This window comes from Amblyomma maculatum, chromosome 2 (genome assembly GCF_055883805.1).
Source record: "Amblyomma maculatum isolate TAMU_Amacu chromosome 2, ASM5588380v1, whole genome shotgun sequence".
In the NCBI taxonomy this organism is placed as follows: Eukaryota; Metazoa; Arthropoda; class Arachnida; order Ixodida; family Ixodidae; genus Amblyomma; species Amblyomma maculatum.
Window position 1 is genome coordinate 66,177,792 of NC_139345.1, and position 24,201 is coordinate 66,201,992.

Sequence of the window (24,201 nt, forward strand, 5' to 3'; positions counted from 1 at the left end):
GAGCTGGTAAACCCTCAAAAAAAAAAAAAAACAATTACTGGATACGACGCGACCGTCGCATGCTAGCAAGAATAATATCAATAATATGCATGATAAAACACAATAACGTAAACAGATAAACAACCAAACCACGTTTCACCAGACAGCGACAGTGCCATATGAAAACAAAGGTCAAAAAATGCGGGCAACTGGAATGCAGTGTCCTGCTTTAAAAAGATGGATTTGATGCAAAGCCAGCTACGTAGGCGCTCATAGCAGCGCATTTCAGTCGCTCCAAAACCTGTAGAATTCATCTTAGGAATGCTTCCCAGTTTAAGATGCAGAATAAAGAAAGAAGAAATACCGGGGAATGGTTTATAAATTATAAATCGTTTCAACTGAAAGCCTGCACAAACAGCCACATGCATCGAAAGTATATTTAAGCGAACTTTACATCGCAGATGTCCCTAGGCGCCTATGGGGTTCCGCATTTCTGAAGAGATATACGTGAGAAGAAAGCGTATGTGGTTACTTCCATCGTCGACGTCTTCTTTTTCCTCTGTTTAAACCATCATTGACTATTCAAAATCGCCATCGAGGAAGAACTTTCGTCAGTGTAAACCGCTGTCCATCAATGCATATCATGTAATATTATTATTTTCTTCTTGTTATCTCAGCGTATCGGTTAATGTTCCAAAAGAGACCTTAGAGGATTAATAAAGAAAGAAAGCCGGGGGGGGGGCAAAGTGCTCGGCAGGCAGGAAGCGCGAAGCTGAAGACAGTAGTGTTGCTACGCTCGATTTACTGGCAATTTACAGTACCACGTCCGCTTAAACGAGCCGTGCCGTGCATTACTATTCAAGTTCACGCATACCTTATTGTACTATCAGCATCAACGTTGCACGACCGTGAACGGTTTTAAGGTATGCGAAATGGTTACGTTCAGTTATGAACTCTCAACTGTCAAGTGCTTTGAACAATTGCTTCCTAAGTGAAAACATTTCACTTTGACTACGCTATGAAAATATATTACCGAAGAGTGGATTCCCTTTGACCTACAAGCACACACGTTCAAGCAGTATGAGCGTTTCTAGTGGCGAGGTCTTCGTTAAAATTTCATTAACTGGCTGCAATCAACCGAAGGAGTTTGGCCAGAATACAACGACAGTAAATTAGCGCATGAAGCCCCGCAATGTGTTCCTTTTTTATTATTATTTTGCAAAAACTTTCCACTTTTTTTTTTTCGCGTATTCATCTTCACGTCACCTTGCTGCAATTTTGCACTTTTGGCTCCTTCCATCGTTGCGTACGGACCCTTATACGTCAAAGACGATAAGCAGAAGTGCGAACCATCAGTAACCTCTTATCAAGCATAAATATAGACTACACTCCTAAAGTAGGCAACAGCAAACTTTCATTAAAATTCCGCGAATTTTTTGTGTGTGTGTTTGTGGGGTTCAACGTCCTAAATCGACTCAGGCTATGAGAGACACCGTAGTGGAGGACTCCGGAAATTTCGACCAACTGGGGTTCTTTAACGTGCGCTGACATCGCACAGCACACGGGCGCCGTGCTTTTCGCCTCCACCGAAAAGCGGCCGCCGAGGCCGGGACTCGATCCCGCGTCCTTGGGAAGAGTAGTCGATTTTTTTCTAAAGAAATTTCAAGGCGTCTGACGCTGCCAAATATTGATATCGAACGTTGGCTTATGAAACACTAACGTTGAGAGCACACCTCGTTGGTAGCATTTCTGCGTAAACATAGCCACATGAAATTCTCTTTATTTTTGTTTTCTTTTATTATTTTATTTCCTTTCTGTCATTTTTATGACGTTTTGATGACGTCTTATGCATGGGCTCACTTTGTATAGGCACACACTGTCTCAACGCTGAGGCCAACACCAGTTGTAACGGGAATGTCAAGGGTCTTTGTGTCATCACACGACACTAGCTGAATGTGCGCAGTATAGCGGACGCTCTAAAAGTAGGTACATCTGGTGGCCCCTTGGAGAAAATGTTTCATTCCGATTTTGAGGAAAATGGCCTTTATCCCAACAAATAACTTCTTGTTCTGAATCAATGTAAGCGGAGAAGTCTAATGCGAGCAACCGGCATTCTCGGTTCATGGCCTTAGGCTCTTTTCTTTTTCAAGATATGTTGTAAGCCATTTTCAAAGCGCTAATATAATGTTGACAGAAAGAGACAATGTAAAATGCGTGCTCTTTCTCATCTGTCTCTCTTTCTTCGTCCTCGTTAAATGGAGCGCTGTGAAAATGTCCTTCATGCACTAACTAGCTTGACCTTTTCCCTTCTGAATGTCGTTATGCGCTCCGCCATTTTACCCAGCGTGCTTTGGGTCGCCTTGTGGACGCAGAAGAGCTTCTAATCGGCGGAAGAATATATTTTTCATGCCCGAAGTGAAGTAAATGCTGTAATAGAAAAGATCAGCTACTTTTAATTCGCTTGGACCTTCCTTGACGATATCATTGTCCCCATCAGAATCAAGAATGATTGTGGGAGAAGATTCATACTGACTGCTCTCAAATGTTCTTTTTCTTGAGACAGCAGTCACTACCCTAGCTAGTTCTATAAAATTCCTGCCATCTTGTCTCTCCACCCGGCTTCTTGTTGCTGTAGCTAAGTCATTCTTCACCTGCGATTCATTCTGTTACGCTGGGAATCTGCTAATCACGTTTTATTGGCCGCCGCAGTTTGTTTGTTTGCATCACTTAAATTCCTCTTGGGTGTCAAATACTTGTTTCTAACCGACGTTGCTCTCTGTCATCAAATGTTAGACATACTTTTCTCTTTCTTCCTCTCACTCCGTTACCTGCTCAGTCATTATGTTTCAGTTATCATTTTTTTATTTTCGAGCTATTCCCCAAAGGGCAGCACTGAGAAGAAGGAATAACTGTACACTCTCGAGTATCGGCACAAGCGTTCCTCGTAGTTTGAAAATGACTGCAAAATGCCGCCCAACCCTTTCGTTTTGTTGAGATAAATCTCCTCAATACATATCTATACATAGGCAATACATATGCACGTTTTGCTTCTCACATTCCCACAGAGCTAAAATTGTTCTAATAGCAAAAAATTTATTCATAAGCACAACAGTAGTGATAGCAATGACTAGTGTGATATAATATAGTGTAGGTATACAAGTATTTGGTTCTCGCTATCGTATCGTATCATTTTTGCAATATAGTGTAGTATAGGGTAGTATAGTACAATATAGTGTAGTATATTATTGTACAGTATAGATATAGTATGCTATAGTATTGTGTAGTATAGTATATTATAGTATATAGTATAATATAGTGTGTTGTACTTTACTATAGTATAGTATAGTACAGTACAGTATAGAGCTTATTCACGTGACGTCATTGCTGCTTTACTAGCAACCATGCCACGCACAACGCAACATGAGAGAGGGAGAAAGAGAGAGAGAGAGTGGCCCTACAGCGAATCAGGGTACGGCGTCAGTGAAATCCGAGCTTTGGTTGGACGGCGTTCCAAACGGCGTCTCTAGTATCCGACAAATGAGCGGCGCGCCGCAGGGAGGACGCTGGTAGACCGGCGACCGGTGTTGGACCGGTGTTGGACCCACATACTTGGCTTAACAGTCGAGCGCCCTATCCACTGGGCCACCGCGGCGGTGATAGTGCAGCACGGTAGGGTGTAATAACGTATAGTATATTATAATACGAAGAAGTATTCAGGATTATTCGGTATTATTTGGTATTCATGTGCTTTTTAAGTGGAGTGTCATCAACTAAATATAGTTAACGGCAAATCAAAATTGTGCCGCCTAATACAGAAAGCCTACAGCTTAGCAATCAATGCGGCTAACTCATTCCGACAAAGTTCTTCAACCAATCCTAACGTTATTAAACGAAAAAGAACAAAACGAAAACACCGTTTTGAAGAGGAAGCTCTGAGCCTCCTAAATGATTATAGCCGATTCAGTCGCCGCTAAGACCCTCTGAGCGACTATTCAATCTCCCTATAAGAAGGCTCCCGCTACGTTTGCCCTGAGGCGCCCATATAACATGCTTGCTTCAGAAGAGTATAAAATAAGGCCATGAAGCCCCGGGAGGCCAGTATTTGCCGAACCTACATACACACGCACGCGGGCATACACGTGAAAGGCTCGGGAGCGTATGACCGTCTCTTAACCGCGCTGGCTATACCACCGAAGAACGCAATAGAGTTACGAGGTCGCTGTAAGAGGGCAACAAACATGAAAGAAAAAGCGAAGAAAACCGAAAAGCCCGGCAGACTGCTTTTATACGACGTCATTGATTATCACTCTTCGCCCCTTTTTTTTTTTCCACAACTCTCTCCACCTCTGTCTCACATACAAATACACGCACAAACTCACACGTACATACATACATACACACGCACGGACGCACACACCCTGCAACGCCGTTACTTTAGCGTTTTTTTTTTTTTTCTTTCCCGTGTTCAGGGTGCTTGTTCGCGGCTGCATCGGCGGCAGCCCATGAAAGGCCAGTGGCGTCGTCCACTGGTGGCGAATCGCTAAAAGACGGGTTGACCGGGAAATTGCCGCCAGCGCCAAACGCGCGCCCGACCCCCGGCAGACGTAAATGTCCGCCGCATTCCGTGTTGCTTTCGCTTTCCTTTTTTGCTTGTGTTTCTCTCGTTATTACTAGGAGAAAACTCTTCAGACTTGTATTTTTTTTTTGTGTATGTGTGCGTGTGTGGTTTCTGTCGCTTCGAGTTTCTCCCAACTTTCGACGTGTGGCCCGAAGTGTGTGCGGGCGAAGGACAGCAACACGCCGAACACATAAACGAATGCAAAAGTAAAGTGAAATTGGGGCAGGAGGCCTGAAGCGAAGGTAATGGCTAGGGAGAGCTGAGAGGCGGAATAATCAAGACGTGGCTGAGGAAAAAAGGCTGGGAGGAGAGAAAAAAAGGGAAGTCAGAAACGGAAAACAGAAATCAATGCAGCGTGGCACAGCACCCGAATCTCGGAGCCTATTTCCGAAAGCGCATTTGTTCCCGAGTGGGGAGAAGGGTCGAGCGGCGGCGGTGGCTCTTTAGAGTGCTTCTCCCGTTTCCCCAATTCCGCTTTTAGGGTTTTAGTTTCCCAAATCCAGCCCTTGCCGCCGGCCTCCGTTCCCCACCCTCCGTTGTTTCTGCAGCCCACGCACCGCACACGGCACCAGAGCATACGCCGCTGCTTCAAAAGTCAGCTCTGCGTTTGCGCTTCTGCATGTATAGCCTCAGTCACTAGAAAGCAGAAAAACTCGTCTTTGCAAATACGTAATAAGTGGTAAGAGAAAACTGCAAGACGAAGAGAGGAACGAGGGACGACAGGGGGAAAAGTGAAACCATATGAGGCAAGGAGAGGAAAACACGAAAAACGGGAACCAAAAGCCGCGCGCACCGAAGCCTAGTAATTATCGCGTAATTTTCCGCGATGCTTTTTCTAATGTCGTGAACGAAAACACGCTTGCTCCAGCGCTCGGTAGCGTCGTTTGGTTCGCGCTTCGTCGCAGGAGCTGTGTACACGCGTTTGCTGCCTCTGTGCTTGCTTCTGGTTTAGCTAACTCGCTGGCTTCTTCAATGAGTTCTTCCTTTCTTTTTTTTCTGTCTGTACACCCCCCCCCTCCCCGCCAGTTTTTCGGGGCCCTTTAATAGAGGTTGTGTTAACTTTAAAAAAGTAAAAAAAAAAATAGTAGGCTGTGTAGAGAACTTTACGCTGGCCCTCTATGGCTCTATGTCCGCAGTTTCTTTTACCTTTTTTAACCGTCCTTGTTTTTCTCCGCCGTCGAGAGAATATTCTACGCCGTGTCTTAATGGCGGACATACTTCCAGAAAGACGCTGTAACGGGCAGCGCACTGCGTTAATTTGGCTACGCAGAAAAGTACACGATGTAATGAAGTTAAGTAGAAAGAGAAGCTCATCCTCGTTTACGATATGTGCTTCGCACTTGGAGGTGTATATTGTTTAGAAGCCACGCGCTCCGACTTCCCAAAACTCCTCGCTAGAAGCCCCTCTTGGAAGAGTAGGCCATTAAGGAAAAATGTGCCAGAATACCATCATTTTGAAATGAGCCGTCTACTTCCATTTGAGGTTTTCTGGCCAGGCATGTTAATGTGTCCGTTACGCTCCACGTAGCGCTATCAGGGAAGTTAGGGGTCTCTTTTTGAACACTATGGGACTTCTGGCGATTTGAATAAAGCTTGCCATATTTACTCAGAACATTCGAAAGATGTTTGCATAAGCGGCCGGGAAACAATCGAAAGCTTTTTCTAGATCACTTCGATTTCTTATTAACCTAATTGTGCAATAACTCTAAAACATACTTATTTTGTGAATGCGAAAATACACTGTGCCGCTCAAACTTTCGAATAACATCAATACAAATGGGGTTACTCAAACCGTTACAAGCTTAGATTCGGCTCATGCTCGCATAAAACAAATGATCTGTTAAACACGCTTAGGAGAAAAGTGAGAAGCTGAAAGCAGCTTGAGACCAGTTAGCCTCAACACAATACACAATCTCCTAAAGATAACTCTTCTAGGAAGAAAACTGATAGCAGTGGTAATCCGTCTCTAATTGCTTGATCAATTCATCGGCAATCATTTTCGCCGCGCACTAGCATCCAGTCTTGCTCAAGTGTATCTCTGATTATTGTCTTTAATGCAGTAGCAGTACAACCCGTGCCCTCGCTGAAAGCGCATACTTTATGTGCGGCTAAGCAGCCGTTGTGGCCTTTGACATTTGCGAAAGCTGACGGAATAGAAACTTCTCAGAAACTTCTTAGCCGCGAATGGGCTTTGAGCCCAGGTTGAGCGAACAGTTAAGTAGCGCAGGTCTCTGCGTTAGACAACTGCCCCGTATAGATATCCGGTTTCTTCACTTTGTAAATTGCCTGTCTTTTACTCTGTGCTTCGGACGATGTTGTCTTTAGCATTTCCGCTGAAAACTTGTACCAAAGAGCCAAAATTAGCGCTATTCATTTCGAATGTGTACTTAATTTTGATACTTGTCTTCCGGATGGCGCTTGAACAGGACGAAGTGCGGCCCAAAGCGCAAGTTTGCTATACGGTTTACACGTCCTGTTGATAGCGGTCTTTGATTAACCCGAGTCATAGCACGGCCTGCACGTGTCTGAACAGGTTGTGCCTAACTCGGGCCCTTTTTATGATTGTCCTACGTAGAGTATCGCAGTGCTAGACGACGAGAACACGAGCGGCCAAGGCGACAGTAGGAGTCAACGAATCCTATGATTATGGCTGAGCACGACAAAACAAGGCAAACATAACTACTTTACTTTACGCGTATTCCTTGCTTAGTTGTGCTAAACCTTCTGTAAGTTGTTTTTGTTTTGTGTTTTTTTTTATCTGAAAAGGTACATTCCTAGAACTGGTAGCTCCACTCAGGTTTACCAATGGTCAAGGAGATATTTAATTTTCATAGCTTAAAACAGGTGCGATTTAACGCACGCGCGCACGCAGCGCAAGCAAAGTTTCGGCTTTTGTGTGTGCATCTTTTTTCGGCTTTACGTTAAACATGCACTGCCAAAAGGACAATTCAGCTGCGTCAAACGCCTGAAGCATGACAAATGCCAGAACTTATTCTGAACAGTTTGGGACATTCGTGTGCCTGGTATCCTTCCTTGCCATAGGTGCTCTCGGCATAGCTTGGTTAGCTGATGCACGTCACGGGTCACGTCGACAAAGCGCAAAAGCTCACGCCTGTGTGTGAAGGCACTTAGAGTGCGTTCAAAAACTGTGTTTTGCATCTCACTGCGCTGATAACAGGATGTTTCTAGCTGACTAGCAAACATAGCTTCGTACCACACAAAAGGCACTTGCTAAGTACTCAATAATCGAAATGAAAGCCTGCAAACAGCTCTGGTGCAGATAATTGACGGAGCGATTAAGTGATTAAACCATGTGGGCTGATGTCATTTTCGGCTGCTAGTACAACTCGTAATGTGTTCTTGGTATCAAAGCAGAGTCATCAAATACTCGTCAGCACTATCATATTCTACGTCACTGCAGTGCGCAAGGTCAGATAACTTGATGCAACCACAGTAAATGCCTGGTAAATGAAAATCCCGATTTGAAAACACACATGGTGACCGGTGGCGGCAAGAGCGCGCGCTGCCCGGCTGCGGAGCTGGTTACGAGCGGCAACGGCGACAGCGACGACCACGCGAAACGCAGGAACGGGCGCCAAAGAGCTGCGCTCTAAAACGATATTTTCATATGTTTCGGTTCCTTACTGAGTCTGAATGGTTCTCCGTGCCTAATCAATGCACGCAGGTGTGTGTAGGGGTGAGCTTGAGGCAAAAACTAAGATAGCACCTATCTATTAAAATCCGTCTGGCTAGCCGCAATACGCTCTCTATCCTTTTTCAGCCAAGTGGAGTAATGGCCACACTGACAGACGCTGTTTGACCCGAAAAATTTTTCCCGTCTTCCTTCCCGGTAGCTACTATACTCCGGCTTCCCACCTCTAATCATTGATTGCTGCTGCCAGCCATTTTTTAGTGCGAATGCACTATTTCACGATGTCTAACCGGACATTCAGGATGTGCGTGGCAGATACTGCACCTATCCTTTCCTGTAAACCAATTATTAACGAAAGCATTAATAGGCTATGTAAAAACGATAAATTGTGACGATGACAATTAATAACAAATACTACTAAAATAATCATCCATGGTAATTAATGGGATAAAACAATAAAAAGAACCAAAATAACATGAAAAATAAATAACATTTTGTTGAGCGCCATGGCTGCCAACATAGACGCACCGCGCAATTGCTACGGCACGTCAGACCACGCCAGAAGGATGATTGAGACATGTCCTTTTACTGTACCCCGCCGGGGTGGCGCAGTGGTTACGGCGCTCGACTACTGTTCCCAAGGACGCGGGATCGAATCCCGGCCTCGGCGGCAGCTTTTCGATGGAGGCGAAAAGCAAGGCGCCCGTGTGCTGTGCGTTGTCAGTGCACGTTAAAGAACCCCAGGTGGTCAAAATTTCCGGAGTCCTCCACTACGGCGTCTCTCATAGCCTGAGTTGCTTTGGGACGTTAAACCCCACAAACCAACCAACCAACCTTTTACTGTGAAGACCGAAGAAGCGCGCCTTGCCCGGCGGGCTGAGTTGGAACGGGGGAGAAGACGCCATAAACGTGAACACGTTGCCTAATGTGTGTATATCCTAGAGCAAAAAAAAAAAAAAGACAAATGCCGATCAACAGCTATACCGAATTAAACCGTGCACTCGTACGTCTAACTCGGTTTAACCTTAGTTGAAACCCTGCAAATGTTTTAGCTATACTATTATTCACCTATTATTTCTACATTCAGTTGGCTTGTCCTCTCTGAGCCAAACATTCCATTTTTCTTCAATAGCAACAATATCATCAACAAGGAACTGAAGCTAACTTTTCTAAAAGCTACTCGTACGATATTGCGATCAGCCGGTACCCGTGTTTTGAAAACAACTGACTAAGCTCAAGGCGCTCTCTTGCATGTAGGAACCGGCAGACGTGTGTTAAGATTTTTTCGTTCGAAACTTGGATCTAATGTACAGCACTGCTCGAATTGAATGCACCTTCCTATCACCCTTGCGTGCGTATGTTTGTACCTGTGTGGACTAGTGAAGCGTTTCGAGGAGCCCTTAAGTGACGTTCATTGCAGCCCCTCTTTAGGACTATCTGCAAATCTCGATGTATAAAAAAGATGTGTGTCATTCTGCCGAAGTCCGAGACCTAGAAATGTTAGTAAAACCTTGGCGTTTTTTTCGGTTCAAAAGGGAGAAGTTTTCTGTTGCCAGGAGCAGAGGTGGGCAACCTTATGAGGTCGACCTCAACCTCAAAATGACCTCAACCTCACGGAGTGAGGTGAGGTTGAGGTGAGGTCGGTGACAGCTCGAAATTTTTTGAGTGAGGTCACGAAATTGGACCTCAACCTCGCGCGTGAGTTTGAGGTTGAGTGAGGTCGTCATTGTGTGAGGTCGAAATTGTGAGGTCCAGGCTTTTTGCTGTTGCCGCGGCTTTCTTTGAAGAGCGCCCCTTTTGACGCGGAGCTCGAGCGTACTGCCGCGGTGTGCCCGTCGACTCTCGGTGTTTGGTTACCCCCCAATCGGACGACCGGATGCCGCAGCCCCTGCCCAGCTTTCGGCATTCCACCGTAATGTCCGTAGCCCGAGGACGCTTCCCCCTGGTCTACTTGGAAGGAGATATTTTATTTTTTACTTCACGAACTCCTCATGCCCCCCGCCCCCCACCCCCGTTTCCTCTGACTTGTTTGTGCCGATGCTTGCCGCAGGCTCAAATACCCATGAGAGCGCAAAGCACACAACTCACGTTGACCTGCGGTGCTTTTGTCGGATGCCGCAAAGAAACCAGCAAACTGAAAAGCGAAGCAAATTGTCTTTGCGCACACAGCGCGGAGCAGAACTGTGTCTCGTGCATGCCCGTTTCCAGGCGCTAACGTCACGGCTGCTGCCTTACATTCGATAAAGGACGCCGCTGTACATTCACGGAAACTTAACAGAAAATGGTGCAGCGAAATTTTTTAGGGGACGTGATACTGACAGACAAAAAAAAACATGAACAAACCAGAAAAATCGGCACAATACCATCTGGCCATTTTATCGAAGTCCTCCCTTTCGAATTGTACGTCATCGTTCTATATTCCGATCCTGAATTTATATGCTTGTATTCTCCAGAACAACCTCTCTTTGATATTGACATCTTTTCAGAGGCCCATAGCACAACCCTCCTTTCCACTTACCCGCGTGGTCATTTAGTTTTTTTCTTTTTCTTTTGCAAGTATTAGAAAGCACGATCTAGTCTCTGAAAGCGGAGCTGGCACACATACGCCACTGCCTTTTGGTGTGTATTGGTGACCGTTCGGTATTCACCGCATGAGCAAAACCAGATGCCTACAGACGGACGGCGAAGGGAGGAGCACGTGCACAGCGGGGGGCGCGGTCCCTCCGGGCTGCTTGCTCGCCTCCTTTCTATTGTTCTTTCTTTATTTTACGTTTATGTGCTGTAACTATACGACACTAACGGGGAAACGGTTTCTCTAGATTCACCTACGGTGCACGCGGCGAAGCAGCTTCGGAGACACCACCGTGCAATTTATTAGTTCAGTCTTCAAAGGAAAACAAGTGAATACCCCAAAGAAGCTCGTCTCAGAATTGTTGGCGAAATGGCATCCAGTATTCGGTTCGGACGTACAAGTATTTATATCGTGTGTGTGTGTGTGTGTGTGTGTGTGTGTGTGTGTGTGTGTGTGCGTGCGTGCGTGCGTGCGTGCGTGCGTGCGTGCGTGCGTGCGTGCGTGTGTGTGTGTGTGTGTGTGTGTGTGTGTGTGTGTGTGTGTGTGTGTGTGTGTGTGTGTGTGTGTGTGTGTGTGTGTGTGTGTGTGTGTGTGTGTGTGTGTGTGTGTGTGTGTGTGTGTGTGTGTGTGTGTGTGTGTGTGTGTGTGTGTGTGTGTGTGTGTGTGTGTGTGTGTGTGTGTGTGTGTGTGTGTGTGTGTGTGTGTGTGTGTGTGTGTGTGTGTGTGTGTGTGTGTGTGTGTGTGTGTGTGTGTGTGTGTGTGTGTGTGTGTGTGTGTGTGTGTGTGTGTGTGTGTGTGTGTGTGTGTGTGTGTGTGTGTGTGTGTGTGTGTGTGTGTGTGTGTGTGTGTGTGTGTGTGTGTGTGTGTGTGTGTGTGTGTGTGTGTGTGTGTGTGTGTGTGTGTGTGTGTGTGTGTGTGTGTGTGTGTGTGTGTGTGTGTGTGTGTGTGTGTGTGTGTGTGTGTGTGTGTGTGTGTGTGTGTGTGTGTGTGTGTGTGTGTGTGTGTGTGTGTGTGTGTGTGTGTGTGTGTGTGTGTGTGTGTGTGTGTGTGTGTGTGTGTGTGTGTGTGTGTGTGTGTGTGTGTGTGTGTGTGTGTGTGTGTGTGTGTGTGTGTGTGTGTGTGTGTGTGTGTGTGTGTGTGTGTGTGTGTGTGTGTGTGTGTGTGTGTGTGTGTGTGTGTGTGTGTGTGTGTGTGTGTGTGTGTGTGTGTGTGTGTGTGTGTGTGTGTGTGTGTGTGTGTGTGTGTGTGTGTGTGTGTGTGTGTGTGTGTGTGTGTGTGTGTGTGTGTGTGTGTGTGTGTGTGTGTGTGTGTGTGTGTGTGTGTGTGTGTGTGTGTGTGTGTGTGTGTGTGTGTGTGTGTGTGTGTGTGTGTGTGTGTGTGTGTGTGTGTGTGTGTGTGTGTGTGTGTGTGTGTGTGTGTGTGTGTGTGTGTGTGTGTGTGTGTGTGTTTAGGCGGGTGGGAGTTGGACATTTTGCTTCGGCGAAATTTGACGGGCGAGCCGATGTTCGCGACCGCAAAGTGGTTCACGTTTAACCCTTTTTCCGAGCAGTTCCGACCATTGTAATTTTTTAATGTAAGCGTGGTGTTCGAAAAAGCAATTTCGCCAATTTTTGCAATACGCCACGGGATCACAGAATTATAAACTAACGCCCAGGATTGACCGGTTGGGACCTCATAAGATGAACAGCATTCCTCTTTAAAATTTTCTGAAGGTTTATTCGGCGTTGGCCGAGTTTTATATTAATTAGTGTTTTGCTGTATTTTCCTCTTTTGTTTGTTTTGTTGGGGATTTAGTCTTCACAAGTCGTTTCATGAGTGGCTATTATGGAAAATTTGTGCCCCGTTAATATGACATCCGTTAATATGGAGGACCCGAATTATGGACAGTTTTCTAGGGGCGAAGATTTTTCAATGTATTTACGTCTCGTTAATATAGAAACTCGCTCTCTGAACAATGAGATGGGATGAATGCACACAGCCTATTCGGCCCATGTATTTTTGTCTCGTTAATATGGACATCGTTTGAAAAAATCAGGGGAGTCCGAACGCAAGTTAAAGAAGGGTGCGCAGGCCGGGAACCTATGCGACAGCCGATACGGTCGGATGCCTGAACGAGTCCTGTGGAGTTGCAAAGAAGCAAAGCGGGCGTGTCGTCGTTTTAGGAGGGGAGGGGGGGGGGGGGGGGGGGGGGGGGGGGGGAGGGGCAAGAGCGGAAAGGAAGGGGGAGGAGGAGAAAAGGGGATAAAGGGGGTGGATGACAGGGATCGTACACAGCAAACCGAGGGTCAGCTAACTAAGAAAGACCCCAAAAGGAGGGAACCGGGAGATTTCTGGGTGCAGCGGCAGCGCCGCAACTAGAGGTTGCAGTCGGGAAAACAGCAACATGTGGTAGCCATAAATTCTGCTGAACGTGAACAGAAGAGAGGCCGGTAAAAGCGTAAGAAAGAAACAATAAGAAGAAAGACAAGCGCCAAAATTGGGAGTGGTAACTGAAGTTTTTCTATCCCAGAACACAAAGCGTGTTCCATGAAGCCGTTTCAGTCAGGGTTAAGACACACTCACGAAGTAGAGCGACAAAAGAAACGCGACGACCACGCAACCAGGAGCGGGCGTCCCGTCCTGGACGCCCTTCCTTCTCATGCTCCTGGTTTTCGTCCCTGTTGCGCTGCCGAACTGCCAAACTTTACACACTAGGCGGTCCGTATGTCGGCTTCGCCTTGAGTCAGCGATGCGGCCTTGACAAGGTCTGAGCTCTTCGTAGTCGGCTAGCCGTCGTTCTAAACTGTACTTCAGCTTGCTGTGTTTGTTTCATAGGAACACATACAAACGGCCCAGGAAAGGGCTGTTTGATAGCCCTCTGTATAGTAGCCTGCCAACTTGACTATCTCGCTTCCTTACAGAAACGGTACAAGGCAAGAAAGAGAATCAAATGAACGGAAAGTCAGAGAGGTTAACTAGGGAAAAAGAGTGCAAAGAAGCAGGAGCCTGTAACTCTCAACTTTAGTCTGACTTTTGGCATGGTGGGAGTTAAACGCAAAAGAATGGAGCTGAACTTAGGCGCGAAGTGGGGAATCTGTGAAAACAAGCGGCAAAAGCAATCTCAGACAATCCAAGCCGTGAAAGACTGGACCCAAGTTCAACTAGGCCTCAGCCTCGCCAGGTCGACGGTATACCATCTATATATACTACCGGACTCCAATAAATGGCTCAACGTCGGCATCACAGCGTAAGCCACCGTCCGACAGCGCCCAGCACAGTTCGAAGAAATGGAGTCAGCCTCGTTAATGTGGTTCGGGAATGTGCACGCGAATGGTGCTGTCGTGAGCGATGAAATGCTTGAAAAGAAGGCTCGCTGCCTCGGCAATATCATGGGTGCTTCTTCTCCTCCGTCTTGGTAGGTTTTACCTGTGATGACTTACGGAATTTTTGTTCAGTAAAACAGGGGGATGTTTACTGAGAAATATTATTCTACGCTCTGTCTAGGTATTACTGACTTCAGCTACTCAAGAGGATGGCTGACAAGGTTTAAGAACAGACATGACGTTTCGGGTCGACAGATTTATTGAGAAGAGGGTAGCATCGACATCTCGGCTGTGTTTATATACCCAAATTATTTAAAACAGCTGCCATTTATTATAAATTTTTTCTCAATTATTTACTTTTAGTTTTTATTCATGACTCGTTATTATGGATGACTCGCTTTATGGACAGTTTTGGTCGGAAACCAAAGCGTCCATACTAACGAGGCACGACTGTATTCCTATTTTTTCTTAATTTAATGTTTCTGTCGCAAAAAACAATGTACAGTGTATTAAAAAAAAGCTCGGCAATCTTTTTTTTTTTTTCGAATTAAGAAAAAGAGCAAGGATGAAAGCTTGGGCGCGTTGGTGTCGGTTTTCTCGCCTCATAGCGCTAAACAGACAGGGACACAGCCAGACATACGGGACGGGCGATAAAAAAAAGCGCCCGTCCCGTGTGTCTCGCTGTGTCCCTGTCTGTTTAGTGCTATGTGGCAAGAAAAGAAAAAGAGCATATCGTCATTGTTGTCGTCGTCACTATATAGGGTCAACAGCATTTGTCTTTTCAGTTTATAGTAAGAACTGGCTTGTTTTATTTCTAATACGAATCTTATTCACGTGGGTCAGATGGGATATACTCTGTATTGCATTATGGGCCTATGCGTAGTAACGTGGTACCCATGTAGGCCTTAGATTGAAACCGACCACAAAAGGGTAGGCGAGGAGGGGGAGAGGATTGCCACTTTAGTGCAGAGTTGGACATGTAGTGTCCAGAGTTTCTCTGCTTTTATCCAGGATATTAATTGTAGTATAAAATTAGGAGTAAAATACAGCCTTCATATGAGAAAAGTCTGGCTAGCCTATACCACAGGATTACCGAGAAATGTATATTTGGTTTAAGTTACGGTTTAATTTAATTATTTTTTTTAGGTTCAACGCCCGACCTCAACCTCACATTTTGAGTTTGAGGTGAGGTTGAGTGAGGTCGCCAATGGTCACCTGAAAAGTGAGGTGAGGTCGCCTGGGGGACCTCAACCTCAATTGATGAGGTTGAGGTTGAGTGAGGTCGGCAAATATTTTTTGAGCTTGAGGTGAGGACGAGGTTTTTGAGGTCAAATGCCCACCTCTGGCCAGGAGTGTGAAAAGCATCCATAAGAAAGCTCCAACCAAAAATTGCCCAAGCATTATTCTGTACTTTTCCTGGGACGTTTTCCCCGAATTAGTTTCTAACACGTTGCCAATAAACGAACCAAGATATATTTCTACGCCTCCAACACAAAGCACGTCGAAAAGCGTTTTTCTTTGCTTTGTTTCCAAGCACCGTATCGGACCGCATATTGTTAAATAAACTAAATAAACTGCTAAATAAACGGCGACACAGGATAAAAATGAAACAGTACAAGGCGGGTCTCTTCCCTCGTTCCTGTTTATTTGTGTAGTTGCATATACGTTTCACCCGAGGCGCCAACTATTCCGCCTGTCTGAGTTAACTTGCCTTGGTCATCATTAGTAAAGAGGCCCGCGGCAACATGGCCGAGATATTCCAAGCCAGACAACGCGCGTTGTTTTCCATGATAAAGCAATGCCTGTGAGGAGACGTCCACAAATGGCAACAAATCTGTTAACAGTGCCAGTAGAAAATACGTTCGCTACAGAACAATTGCTATTTTTTTTTATTCAACGACACTCGGGTGCTTTTCCTGGAAAAAAAAAAATTCTAGCGTAATTTTTCTTTGTTATCGCTCAAACATAGTCAAAGTCAAAAGCAGTTCAGAGCATTGGAGGGAAAATAAGAGAAAGGAGAAGACTTGTTTTTCAATCCATTTTTCTTACTAATTTCCCTATACCTCTGCAATGATTGGATCGCTGCCGCGTGGTCCTCCTATGTTTGCTCCTTTTTTTGTGTCTTTTTGTAGCTCGTTTCTTCGAGATGCACAGAGTGTTTACAGTCGCGCGTCTGCTTGTCTCACTGCCCTCAATACCCCGTAACTATTATTTATCACTACGTGTACCAGCCCTCGGTAATGAGCGCTACTTTAGCAGCCGTTTGGAACTACGCAAAATTATTTCTTAAAACGTCTCTGCCTCGCGCCTCCCCTTTGTCGAAGGCGCTGTGTTCGTCTTGTTCGGTTAGGGTGGCACCACTTCACTGTTTTCTCGGCATTTGCTATTTCCTCTTTGTGCCAGTTCCAGTGCCAAATGTCGCGAGAGTAAATGCGATCCTATTTTGCCATTAGAAGCGCGGTGGGGTAGTGCAGTCATTTCTCGATCTACTTAAAACGCGGAGTCGTAAAACAAGCCCGGCATACTTCGTTTTGCTTCGGCGAGCACGTTTGCTTTAAGCCAGACTCATGGCCATGTTCGATGTGTTTCTCCCATATTCTTCTTTTGCCCGGCGATTCCATTTGTACCGCCGCCACTGCTGCTGTTTTCGACTGCCAGGGTTGGAATTCTCATTAGGCGCAGTTGAAAGAATGGCTCCATCGGTGCACGCCATCCAGTAAGTTCTCGTTGCCGGCGACAGGTCGAGTATTGTGTCGTTTTTCTTTTTCCATCACTGCTGCCTCTGTTCGCGTCTTTAATAAGCGCGCCGCGTTAATTAGTTTTATCTGCAAACCTGCGAGCTTTCGCTCGTGACTTTTCCTGCGCCACTCTCGCGTTATGCATGCTTATTTTTAATGCAACGAGACTTTTTGTTGTGGCTGTCTAGACAAACACGTGTGACGACTGGCCGCGCGCGGTCTCATATTTTCCCTCGTTTCTGCAAGGAAACAAGGCCAGTTTGTTTGCTAAAGTAACTCGGGATCGAGGAAAAGGAAGTTCTTTTATCTATTCATGTGCAAATTAAAATTTCCACTCAACCGATGTCGCAAAAGAATACAATAAACTGCAACATTTTCTCGCCATTTCACCATGAACACGAAGTTTTATTTGCTTTTCATGCATTTATCCTACCTGAACAATGAAGCAGTCATCCAAAACAGAGGGCGTCAGAGCATCAGAAAGTGCTTAGGTGATACCACGAATTCTGATTCTGTAAGGAGGATGCTAGCAGCACTTTCTTGCCCGCTTTTCTTCTTTTTGCTGTAGCAATTCTGAGAGATTTCAATCAACCCTTTTTTGTTTATCTCGCTTGCATAAGTTTTAATCCATAAGTCATTAGGCGAATAGGGAATCGTCTGATTGCCACTGCGGAACCGGAAGAGGTGGCAGCATCATGTTCCAGCGTTTCCACCAATCAGGTTACGCGAGGTCGGGGAGATAGCGACACTTTCGATAACGACGCAAACTCAGAATATGAGCGCAGGTGACAGAAAATAAAATAACAAAAAAAAAACAATAAAAGAAAGGAAGGCAGTTCAATCGCAGGGTCCGCAAAACTGCCCGCACGTGAGCATAATTTGCGATTGGCCGACACAGTTATGCCGTATGACGAACTCTTCTGATTGACCGTGTTGCTCAGACGTAAGCCTGTCGATAGTCGAACTTAAGAATGAGCAGGATTTCGAACGGCGGCCTCGTTCCTGTTTTCACTCTTGTCAGGTGGAAAAGCAAACAGCTACTAGCCTTCATTACAAACATTTGTTTTCTTCAGTGGCCTCGTCAGCAGGTATGACAAATTTTCGTTGCTCATAATACTTAGGTTTCGTGACTTGGAACGCTGCTCAAAAAGTCCCATCGATACTCGTACACATTCTAACGGTCGGTTTCCTGTCAGCCTCTAACTGTTCCTGAAGAAAGAATTCTTTAAAATGCATAGGACTTTAAATTACGCTGAACTGTAATGCGTGGACTGTGGTTCAATAAGTACGCTATATGTATTTTTTATTTTGGCTTTCAAAGGCTCGGCAATTATGTGGCATAGCAAATGACTGACTTAATTTTTCCGTTTTTCTTAGCCCTTGTGTTGCTTTTCTTGCATTCAAATCTTGGAGTAGCTGCTTGCGGTAATCGCACTGCGTGGCAAAGCTGCTTAAATGATATAAGTATTAATACAATTCTCTCTAAAGCACAAACAAAATATCCGGTGTCTCATCCACGATAAACTTGCCTAAAGATCCCACTTCGCATTAAAAGGCCAGGAAAACGTTCACATCCCTAGAGCTCCTAATTCCGGTTGTGTGATGCCCCTATCCGCAGCTTGAACCCTTCCGTAGCGAAATGAAAAGAATACGCACACTGCAAGCTCCAAACAGCGCTTTTCACCTCATAATAACAAACTCTAAATCGTAGTTCTACGTACTGCTAGTTCTACATAATACGTAACTCTGGCTTCACGCATCAGTAGAGTGTGTAACCGCTGGACTAAGAACGGGTTTTTCCTAACCGAATCGTCAGAATGGAATCGCATTACCGAAACCTGTAGAAAATCCTTAAGCACTGCGAGCCACGGCGAAGGTATAAAGACTGAAGTGTTTTGACGTTCGCCGCCTAATGCCATTACAGGCAATGCGCGGCGCTGCCAAAACCCTATTACCTCCACGCGTTCCGTTTCTCGTTTTGTCGCCAGTTTCTGCTCCGCGATGGGCGCTGCAGTAAAGGCTTTGTGGAGTCAGAAAAAGCTCGTTCTCTGGCGCACCTTTGCTGTAGAGTGTGCATAACAGCAAGGTATACATACCATTGCAGAGTCTTACAGCGACAGAAGAGAATGCACGCAAAGGAAGCCTGGGAAGTGCGCGTTTGATGTCGACAAACTTCATTAGCCGCCGACGTTCGTCTTCGGAGTTCCCTGCCGATCGCGCATTGCTCGCCGTCTCCAAGGGACCTTTCGCGGTTCCCTCACCATAAGCAGCGGAATCCTTTCCATTTTCTTTGCTCTTCCCACTCTTTCCCAGCTTCTGATCGCGTGACATCTGTCGCTAATGTCGCCGAGATCCCGACCGTCTTACGTCTCAGTCGCGCTTTAGGATCTCTTTCTTCCCCACTTGCCTTCTTTTCTCTATGATTTCCTTGTGTCTCATTTCCTTCGCTCTACTCTGCTTTTACTTTAAGCCCGTACTCTGCCTGGGCTCCCTTTCTATTTACTCGTTTCTCTATCTGCACAAATATATATAACTATCCGCGGTTTAATGAAATATACATAGGCGAGTCTGAAAGGGAGTTCCACCCTCTTTTATCATTCGAACTCTATAATCGAAAGTAAGTGCAAGGAGAAAAAGCGAAAAAAAAAAAAAAAAAACGCGATCACCGTTGTCGCTTCAGCTTCCCTTCTAATTTTCTCCCTCTTTTCCAAACAAGCATAGTTTGCCATTCGGCAGCCGTAAATGACATCTGCGCACGCCATCGCCACTGAGTCCGAGATAAAGAACCGGAGCCAATCGTGTGGGTTGCATAATTCGCAATTATACCGCACCAGCCAGCCAGCTCACGCGTCGAAGCACGGGGAATGCACGGAAGAAGAGGAGGAGGATAGCTGCAGATGAGGGGGAAAAAAAAGTGAAAAAAAAAAAAGAAAGCGAAATAGTGATAAGGACGGCGAATAGCCGCCGCCTAATGTTCACGAGCGTTCTTCCTGCTCATTAAGTGCGCTCATTAAGACAACCGTGAAGTTTATCCTCGTACTTTCCTCTCTCCGCGACTTTACATTCTACTTTTTCTTTCGCTTTCTCTACATGGGAACTAATTCCTGCTGTTCAATCTGCATCGATTAAAGCACACCGAGATAGCGCCGGAGCATTCTTTTTGGAAACAAAAGAAGGAAAAAAAAAACTGAAGCTAAGCCTGGATGATTTTAGGCACGCCTGCTTTGGGCAGACTGGCGTTATTGAGCGCTGCCGCTGCCGCTTTGATCCAGCCACAACGCTAGTTAGACCATCTTGTCTGGCTGCCTCACTTTCGTATAGCGTTCAACGGCAGCGTTCGATGGCAGCATTCAGCAACCAGCTCCCCGCGGTAACGCAATAACTGTCTGCGGTCGAAAAGAAAGATGAGGGTTAGGGCAGCCATCATCATAGCTTCCTCTCAGCAGAAGACGTTAACCCGTCGCTCGGCACTGCATTAGCATAGACAGCTCTTTCAATTATTGATCTTGGAGGTGAAGATCAAGGCGCCCGTGTGCTGTACGATGTCACTGCATGTTAAGAAACCCCAGGTGGTCGAAATTTCAGGCGCCCTCCACTGCGGCGTCTCTCATAGCCTTAGTTGCTTTGGGACGTTAAACCCCGTAAACCAAACCAATTACTGATGTGACCACGCTTATACATCGTTAGGTGCTGCATTAATTGAGGTTCCTGGCCGCATCAACTTTAAAACAGACCTTCGAGGCCGACAACAGCTTAGAGAGGGTTTGTCTTCCAATTCCGTCAGCGTGTACGATTTATATCAGTCCTGTACGCGGTCGTAAACAATTAATCCACTTCTAAATCATCTGACTAAGAAGTACGGCGAGAGGTACGGCGTTTTCTAAACCAAATCTTTGAGTTTCCTTCAGTCACCCTATAAGGCAGCTGAAAACAAAACCAGCAGTAAAAACCTGATGCGAACAAAGGTCATCACTACCTCAGTAAGTAGCAAAAAACCAGCACATAGAATTAGAATGAAAGAATCCTCTACTTTATTTTCATGAATTTACTCTAAGCGTGTTGGAGCTTGCTTCCTTTTCATTTTGTTCGTTTTTTGGGAGGACAGACAGCAATAAATGAGCTAAACTGTGTGAGCAGAAATGATTTCGTTTCCTGTGAATTTTGTTCCTTCTATACTGAGTGCTTCCTGAGCACTCGAAGAGTATGAACCGAGATGCGCTGTTAATATCATAGCTTTTGAAAGCTCACACTCGCACTGTGAAGCGTGGGAAGCATTCAGTTGCATTTAAATGTCGTCCCTGCTAAACAGTTGTAATTTTCGTATTGTGGATGGATGTGATGCTAAGTTACCTTTACCCCATTAAATGCCACCCCTAAATTCACTTTCCCAAACTATGCACCACACTCGTAGTGCAATGTACGCAATCGACAGCAAAAAAAAAAAAAAAAAAAAAAAAAAAAAAAAAAAAAAAAAAAAAAAAAAAAAAAAAAATTAAGGCTTCTTAACACTTGCCAGTGATCTTCCATGAGCGATTTCTAGTTTGTATCATTTGCGCACAGTAGTAACATCGGTTGTAACCCGAGTCATCCACTATCTGCAGCTCCTTTCTCCTATACGTATGTCAACTCAAATTGTGCTGCTTATCGTCAATTTAGAGTACGCGGCTAAGGACAGTCCTTTTTTTTTTATAACCTCAATAATAAAGACCTCGCAATGCTTCTTTACTCTCCCTAAACAAAAACTAAACTTAGCAAACTCTTAGATTCGTCTTAACAATATGACGCGATGGCGTTAAAGATCACTACGGTCACATTGGGATCCCGCCTGGCACCGTTACGCAAACATCGGCACTCTTTTTTTGCCATCACGCAACTTTTCAACACGCGACCCAAGGGTTCAATGTTCAAACCCACCGCTTGACAGGTCAGTTTTCCTTTTAAGCTGTGACATTACGTGCAACATCATGTCTATACGCCTAGAACCTTCTCCATCAATTACGATTTCCCTGTCACAATGCCGCTGACCAGCGCCAGGTCTTCCGCCGAAGGGAACCCTCATAAAGAGGTATTGTGCCCTCTTTGAGACAGCGTGCGCCTAACACCACGGCCATCCGCTCCCCATTTTTCGCTGATGTGCTATAAAGCCGAGCAGTCGTAGCAAACAGTCGCGGCGCGTAAGCCAGATCGCTTTCAACAGTCCTCCCATTGTAGAGGCGCGCTAACCAAAGCGGAATAATTAACCCTCTCGAACAAAGCGACGCCGCTTGAATGCAAACCGCGGATTATGACTTCCGCTCAATTCCACACCAGCGTTACTTTGAGTTAGATGGCACAATTTCGAGAAGATAAGGAGTGTTATGCATTAAACCACAAAGAAGGCGAAATGTTTCTCACAAAAAACGCCCCCTGTCGTGTAGTCATCATCCAGTCCCTTGTGAAAACGCGCTATTTTATCACGCTCTTCATAGCCCGAAAGTTCTTGCTTTGATGCAGAAATATTCTTCGTGCCTGCAATATACGAAATTCCGCCGAAAGCGCATATGTATATCAAAGAAAAACATGCATGAGGAGAGTTTTAAAAAAATGACCAGGTATACTGCGTAATAAAATTGCAAAAGAAGGAAGAGGAGTTAACATTGATGTATCAAATGAGCATGCACGTGGAGGTCAGAAAGGCTTCCGCTGACCTGTGACTGCTTGGTACCGGGCGCTGACCAGCGGGGAGCAGCATCCGAGCAGAAGCAGTACTCCTAGCAGTACGGCGCTCCGCCGAATACCGCGCGGCCTCCGCGTCACCGCCGCACATCTGTCACGGGCATTACCGCACATGCCGACGCTTGTCGTCCGCACGTCTCGCGTCAGCGGTGGCCTAAACGAATTCACGGCGTTCACACGGAGCCGCACCGCCGCACCGGCTGCAACAGTTGTACGCGACCAGTGGGTGCACCAGAGTTGCACTGAAGAGCGAGAGCCGACGGGAGAGCAAAAGTAGCGACGACGGGAGCAAGCCAAGTTGCACCGAACACGGAGACGGTGCCGTCCGAAGAACACATCGGTGCTTCCTTTGCACGTAGCTCTTGGTGTCAAGGCGTAGTCACCATGACTCGCACAATTTCCTTAACCTACTCCGTTTAAGTACCCGGCAAAAAAGTTGCTAGAATGCCTGTGACGCTAAACTTTGCAGTCACTCCGGAAGCAAACGACACAACCCCGCACTCACTGCTTCAAAGCAGCTTTCCTCCGAATACGGCGACACTGGTTCTGTTGAAGTTCCTTTTAAAATTGTCTTAAAATACTCGGTCGTCACGGATCCAACCGAAAAAGTCGCGGAGCCGACCGCACGGCTGCAATCGCGGACCCGAGCATCCGGTGTCCAACAAACCAGTGGTCGAGCAATCAAAGTGAGGCAGGATGACACACACTACACAGCCCTAGGAGCGAATAAAAAAAAAAAGCAGAGGGTGGTAGTTGCGGAGTCGCGTCACGGCGTGGGCGACTTGCGCTCGGCCGAACCGCGGGCCGACGACGTCCTGCCGGACCGCTTTCGCCAACAGCGGGCGAAGGAAATCCACGGGTGGAGAGAGGAACGCAAGAAGCGGCGGCGCGGCGACCGGTTCGCGGGCGCGCGCTCCTCAGCTTGGCTAGCGCTCGACAACGAGGGGTGACGCGAAGAGCGCGCGAACGTTGGCGCTGGGTCCGCCGCTTCCCCCGCCGCGGGCGGCGTTGACGACAGCGCACGCGCCGCCCCAGCGCCCTCCATGAGCGGTGTCGGGAAGCGAAAACAAAAGGGAAGAAAAGGCCACCACGGTGTGCTTCCTCCTGTTTTCCCCACCTCTTCTCCCGAAAGCGCTCGGGAGAGTGCTGGTTTCCGGCCCCCACAGGGAAGGACCGTGAACACTGGCTGGCCTTGTCATTTTATGTGCGTCTGCGAACCTTCTTGCCCTCATTTTTCTACTTATAATTTCTGCAGCATCCAACTTCATCTGATGTCAAACTCCTCCGCCAACCCTCCTCATCCCTGTGTTCTTTTTGTCGTTTCCCTCACGTCCTTGGTGTGACCGTTTGTTATCGCCTGGGTCTTTCCCTGTCCCTTTCACCTCCTGTCGAGCTCATCCTCTTTCTTTTTATTGATGGAATTTGTAAAAGTTAAAATGAAACTGGGTTAAGGAATACACACTTTTTGTCGTGATGGTATAATTTTTATGAATACTTTCTTCTTTCATGAAGGAAAATATTGCCTGCAAAGTTTATTTTTCCCCCAAATGAAACGTTATCTTTTTTTTCTGTAACATTATACTACCTGGAAATCCGCGGAAGGAGTGCAGATCTTCAGTACAAAA

General features: G+C 46.2%; 1 protein-coding gene across 1 annotated transcript in view; it reads right to left on the bottom strand.

Moving 5' to 3' along the window:
- Positions 1 to 22,708, bottom strand: part of LOC146198861 (synaptogenesis protein syg-2-like) — a 359,012-nt gene extending 336,304 nt beyond the window's left edge. Inside the window, exon 1 of the mRNA XM_084592669.1 lies at positions 22,549 to 22,708. Coding sequence (XP_084448795.1) covers positions 22,549 to 22,690 — 142 coding nt within the window. The 5' untranslated portion in view covers positions 22,691 to 22,708. The remainder of the gene's footprint in view (positions 1 to 22,548) is intronic.
- Positions 22,709 to 24,201: the final 1,493 nt, after the last annotated feature.